The following is a 6,000-nucleotide window of genomic DNA, read 5'->3' as shown; positions in this document are numbered from 1 at the left end:
AAAGGCATCTGAGTAAGATATTACCTACCCATCTTTACCTCAAAGTATGCAATGCCCTCAGGCCAAATTCCAAACTTTCCATGTGTAAACTGCATCCAGCTGTGTGTGCTGCATGGAGTATATAAACATGAGGTTTGAATCCCACACGAGCTGTGTTTGACCACAGCACTGAATTTACAAGCTACAGAAACTTGACAGGCAATTTATGCAATAGTCAAGATGTTTGTTATGGAGATGAGTATCTCCTGATTTCAGCAGAATGAGAAGGTGTGATTTCTCATCATTATGTTATTTGGCTCAACACTGTTGCACCTTCCTCACAAACCCAACCCAATATCAATTAAAAACTTAGTCATCTTCAGCCTAAAAACCCAAACAACATATCCCAAACTGTTTTAGTATTAGGTTTGCCAATAAATTGGGCAATTAAAGTGGTGATGGTGGTGAAAACAAGCGTGCTCACCCTGTCTTAGCATGTTTAGAAGAGCCTGAGCTCTGCTGTGGATCCTGGGGGCAGAGCCTGTGACTGGACACAGAAAACAAAAAGTGAGGTTCCTCTGTTTTGCTGTTCTGAACACTTTGTTCGCTCTCCATGACTGAGAGAGCTTCTGCTACTCTTGAAGTTTAAGAGGTTTTGTCCATTTAGTCTCGCTTCATAAACAGAATTATAGTTGTTATTTTTTTAAATGGACAAATATTTTAAAAACTGAAACTCATTAACTGCCTGAGTGATTCATGAATCTCTCAGATTATGTTTTAAAGTCTTTTCTGATCTTCTAAATTTTGTGTCCAGTCAAACGAGAGGTTAATGCTCTCTCTCTAAACAGACACAAAGACTCTTCAGTGCCAAATCTCAGCTACAGCTTACACCAAATATTCACCCAGTGGCTGCCTTCCTGCTTTTTCCCAGGAGGTTTCAGTCAGGAACACAGCTTTCTATTTGTGACAACTGGTTGGATATGTGGGATGGAAGCAAAGGAACCGAGTCCTGACATTTAACATGGTGTGCACACACAGTGAGCTGGTGTGGTCAGTGAAGATGCAGAGATAACTGAGCCAGCCTGCACAAATCCCTTAGGCTGGAAAAAACCTTTAAGATCAAGTCCAACCACAAACCTGTTCATTGTTTTAGTTTAAACAAACATTGTAAGAAGAGGTCCTTAAGATACATTTAAGCACATTAAAACCATGCACACATTATCAGACTCAAACCCACTCTACCTAAGGCTGTAGTGCCAGCAGAAAGATCCACAGACCCTCCAGGGGTCTCAATCAACTGGGAGACATCTCTGTCCCTCTGAGCTCATTGTTCAAGCGGCCTTACAGTCAGTAGAGAAAACCAGCTACTCTTAGGGCACAATTAATTTTATCCCAACTTCATTGCCCACCCTTCTGTCTGGAATTTCAGATGGAGGCACTGAAAATACATGAGAGGAAACCCACACCAGTATCCAGGAGGATTCACACAGCCCTTCTCTCCTTGCTTCCAGAGCCATGGGCTGAGGGAGGCACCTGCAAGTGCATTAACAGCTACCAAATCAGGGACAAGCAGAAATTCACAGCACATCTCTTTAGGACACCTTCCTGGATGTTACTGTGGTGCCTGGGCTGTGCTAATCTCAGACTTGGCCCTTGCTCGTGGCAATCACACCATGGCTGTGCTGAGAGCCCTCCAGAGCCCCAAGGCCATGCTTCTGCCTGGGGAGGTGGGGATGATCCCCAGGCATGCTGCTGAAAGCACCTACAGTCCCCCTCAAAAAAAACAAACAATCTGGCAGCAGGAACCCTCAAACCTCACCTTTACTCCAAACCTCAGCAATGGAAAATGATGGGAAGGGAAACTTCAGTGTGATTGTCATGGTAAATGAAGAGAACAGAAAAAAAGAAAAATCAAGATGTAATTTGGCAGTTTTCCATGTTAGTTTTCCCATTTCTCTCCCTCATGCACTTTCTACAGGAGCAATCTGTCCTTTCCCTAAACGCTGAACAATCCCAGCACTAAACTAATCAATATTAATAGCGATGGGTTTGGGAGGAGGGAGGAGGGGAGAGGAGAGGAGGGATTACCCTGACCTTTTTCAACTCACACTGCCTCAGACAGCCACCAAGCAGCTGAAGAGAGAGCAGCCAGACGGTAATGCCATGTGGTTTTAGTAGCTTTTCATTTTTTAAAAAAAAAATTTTCCTTGTGAATATTTACTCTGTTGTTTCAGTGCAGATAGCAATGAAATCTGATTTTCTGCAGGAAGGAAAAAATATAATTATATCAGCCATCTCCGGGCCAAGCCTTGCCTTGATGGGAAACTCCACTGAAATAAGGGAAATAACGCCCAGGCTGGATTTTAACTTGAATTTCTTAATAAAAAGAAAATTGGATTAGGGAAGTTTTGACAGGTGAAATGCTAGTGTGCTTTGTGGGTTTCTCTTTATTATAGGAATGTAATCAAAGCCATTGAGCTGTGACTGGGATATGGAGCAAGAGCAAACAAAGGGCTGGGGGAACCAGTCCTCTATTGTTACGCTCAAGTGTCCACAGCAGCTATGGGGATGGATGGACTCAGTACAGAAGGCTCAGAATAAAAGACAAATCCTATTAATTAAAAGAAAATCATAACTGAAGCTCTTTGTTCCTATTGGATTTGAGGTTTATTGTAGATTTTCCAGTTGGCAGCATTTCTTAAAATACAGGTTTATTTTTTTTTCAGGGGGCATCATGGATTACTGGCAATTAATCATTGTCTCTTTATTGCTGATTATTCTTGTTGCCATGTGCAAAATATGATTTTTAGAAATTTCATCTGAGAAATCTAGAGAAAATTCTATTTATGCATTTCCTCTTTCACTCCAAAAGAGCCAAGCCTCAGGGAAAGGTCCCAGATTGAGTGTTAGGTTTGTGGGGGTTTTTGAATAAACATTTTTATGGTATTTTCATATTTTTTCTCTTGAGGAGAAAATGCTTTGCAGATGGCTGATATCACAGCACTAGCTAATGAAGCCATGGGTGTGTTTTCCCTTTCTTTGTCAGGACCCATCATGTCCGACAAACCAGATTTTGCAGAAATTGAAACATTTGACAAGACCAAGCTGAAGAAGACAGAAACCAGAGAGAAAAATCCACTGCCCACTAAAGAAAGTAAGTGCTTATGAGGCTATTTGAAGTACGAGTAGCAAGGGCATAATCCGTATTGCAGTTCATATGCAAAATGAATACTAATCACAGGATTACAGGCTCAAACTCATCCCTGACTTTAAGTGGGGATAATACTTAGACTCTATTCTGGGCTTCCAAGGATATCAGTAATTATAACCAGCAGTGCATTTTGTCTGAAAAACCCTTTCTGATGGGATTGCTCTTGCTTCTGCTAAAAGCAGGACCAGTGTTCCCACTGGGTGCTGGTAACAGGATCAATCCGTTTGTAATTACCTTGTTACCAGCCCCTCTGGAGGCACAGGGGAACCTCTGCCCATCCCTGGCAGGCCAAGGCAGCATCCCCAGAGGGTGCCCGGGCTCTGGGTTTAATGTTATCAGGCAGATGAGCTGCTGCCCCCCACTGGTACCTGCTGTCAGCCCTGGGCAGGAGACCTCCAGGCACCTTCTTTGCAAGCAAACCCAAATCTTCATCGAACAGCCAATCTCCCTCAGAAAAGCACCCCTGAGCTTTTCTCCTGCAGGGTCTTCTCCCATTCACACTGTGCACAGGCAGCCACATAAGGCTGGGATTCATGTTCAGCTTCAGATATGAAAAGAGCATTTGGAGCAGATTTTGTGAGCAGTTTCCTTCAGAAGAATATTGCTAACCGCTGTGGATGTGTGTGCTGATAGCCATGCACACGCAATCCCTCAACATTAGATACCTTTTTTTTCCCATTTTATTGTCCTTGCCAATGCTAAAGCTGTAAATACAAGAGGAGCCTTGCATGCCATGAACTGTTTGCTTCTTGCTATGCCGGTGTAGGAATGAGTTGTCATTTTCAGGGTGATCAAAACAACCAATTATGGATTTAACCATTCTCTGGCTTGAAGTGTGATCATAGAAAACTGTATCCTGCAGAACCATTATCATTAAATCACAGAATGGTTTGGGTTAGAAAGGACTTTAAAGATCATCTTGTTTCAACCCCCTGCCATGGGCAAGGACACCTCCCACTATCCCAGGTTACTCCAAGCCCCATCCAACCTGACCTAGAACACTTCCCAGGATGGGGCAGCCCCAGCTTCTCTGGGAAACCTGTGCCAGGGCCTCAGCACCCTCACAGGAGAGAATTTCTTTCTCACATCTAATCTACCCCTGCCCTCTGTCAGTGTGAAGCCATTCCCTCTTTTTCTGTCACTCCAGGCCCTTGTCCAAAGTCCTCTGCAGCTCTTTTGTAGCTTCTTTAAGTGCTAAAAGGGGTTCTAAAATCTCCCCAGAGCCTTTTCTTCTTCAGGATGTACACCCCCAACACTCCCTCAGTCTGTCTCCGTAGGGAGGCAAACTTTATTGTTCATAAACAGTAATATTTACTGATGGTGTTTTTGTTTCCTGTTTTTCTACCAGCTATCGAACAGGAAAAGCAAAGTGAAAGTACAGCCTGAGTATAAATTCAAGATGTGACTGCTGCTTCTTCAGTGGGGTTTTGGCTTCTGAGTTGGGTTGTTGTTTTATTTTGTCCCTCCCACACCATTTTTGTTGCCTGTTTATTTTAGAAACATTTGTTCATTTAATGTTCCCTGGAGAAGTTTATTTTGTGTTTTTTGAAGAAGATACTATGTATTTGTATTCTTAAAATTATAATTCCAAGTTCTCTATCAACCCCATTACTTGGCAAAAAAAAAGAAAAAAAAAGGCAATTTGCATAGAAATTGCTTTCCTAAACCTCACAATAAACAGGTTTCTTCTGACCAACTGTCTTTGAGCTTTGCAGAAATCGAGTTTACACTGCAACTCCTACTCCTTCCCTCTTTGCATTCCCACAGCAGCTCGGGGATTTGGGCAGGTTGGGAAGGATTACCCCAGACACTCACAGGTCCCTTGGCTGGAACACAGCCCCTCTCCATCATCTGTATCCTGCAGAATCCCAGAGCTCTAGAGGGCACCAATCCACAGGAACCCCCCTGACTGCTTTCACAGCAGCCTGGAGAATTCACTCCCATCCCTTGTGTTACCCAAGGGTGTTTCATGGCAACCCTGAGGGACAGACTGTGTGTGCCAGGAGCTCCTGCTCTTTGAAACCCCCAGCCTGGCAGCAGGCATGAGTAAGAGGGGAAGCCACTGGCCTGCTTCGGTCTTGTCCAGCAGGTTAAAGCAGGTTAAAGGTTCCAGAGACAAGTACCCACTTACAGATTCCATGCTAAATTCATGGCTGGGCTGAGGACATAGTCAAATTAACATTCCAAATGAAGAAAAGGGCTGCAGAACCCTCTCCACAGCTTTTTTGTCTCTCTAACTTGCAAAGATGCAGTCAGCCTTGGGATAACTGCAGTACAAACACAGCCTTTGGCCTATTTCATAACAAGCAATACAAGAACAAGGGAAGGTGGAAGGAAGAAAAAATTAAGTATCACATTGATTTTTAGAGATGAGAGAAAGACCTTTAGCAGTGTACAGGGGTGTAAGACACAAACCTTCAAAGTAAGAAAGGACTCCCTACATCTTCATTACCAGTGGAGCAATAACATCCTCACTGGTCTGCAGAGAACTTGGCAAAAATAGACTCTGGTACCAGCTCAGGGGGCTCTCAATTACATGGTATCACATTATCTCTGGAATTAATTTGCAATCATATTAGAAAAACAAGTGCTTACTCTGGGCAGATAAGCTGCTGTCCCTGGAGCTTCAGTTTGATCCTACTTGTGCTGTGAAATGAAAGTAGCTCGGTGTACTTCATCAGGGATAGTCTGGGCTTTTACCTGCACAAGGTGAGGCAGAACGCAGCCTACAGGCTTCAGAAAGCAGAAAAGAATGGTTGGGGTGATGTCCAGAAAGCTATTGTTTACTTAAGAGCTGTTTGACACTAGAC

The 6,000-nt window shown here is 43.5% G+C and overlaps 1 protein-coding gene across 1 annotated transcript; it reads left to right on the top strand.

Moving 5' to 3' along the window:
* The first annotated feature begins 628 nt into the window (after positions 1-628).
* On the top strand, positions 629-4,883 carry LOC107210896 (thymosin beta-4-like). Its single transcript, XM_015642278.3, has 3 exons — positions 629-2,134; positions 3,026-3,133; positions 4,539-4,883. Exons 1-3 carry the CDS (start codon positions 2,023-2,025, stop codon positions 4,574-4,576), a joined length of 258 nt encoding a protein of 85 aa, XP_015497764.1. The 5' UTR covers positions 629-2,022; the 3' UTR covers positions 4,577-4,883.
* The last annotated feature ends 1,117 nt before the right edge of the window (positions 4,884-6,000 follow it).

Source organism: Parus major, chromosome 13 (genome assembly GCF_001522545.3).
Source record: "Parus major isolate Abel chromosome 13, Parus_major1.1, whole genome shotgun sequence".
NCBI classification, from domain to species: Eukaryota; Metazoa; Chordata; class Aves; order Passeriformes; family Paridae; genus Parus; species Parus major.
The sequence above is the reverse complement of the archived record's forward strand: the minus strand, read 5'-3'. Positions and strand labels throughout refer to the sequence as shown.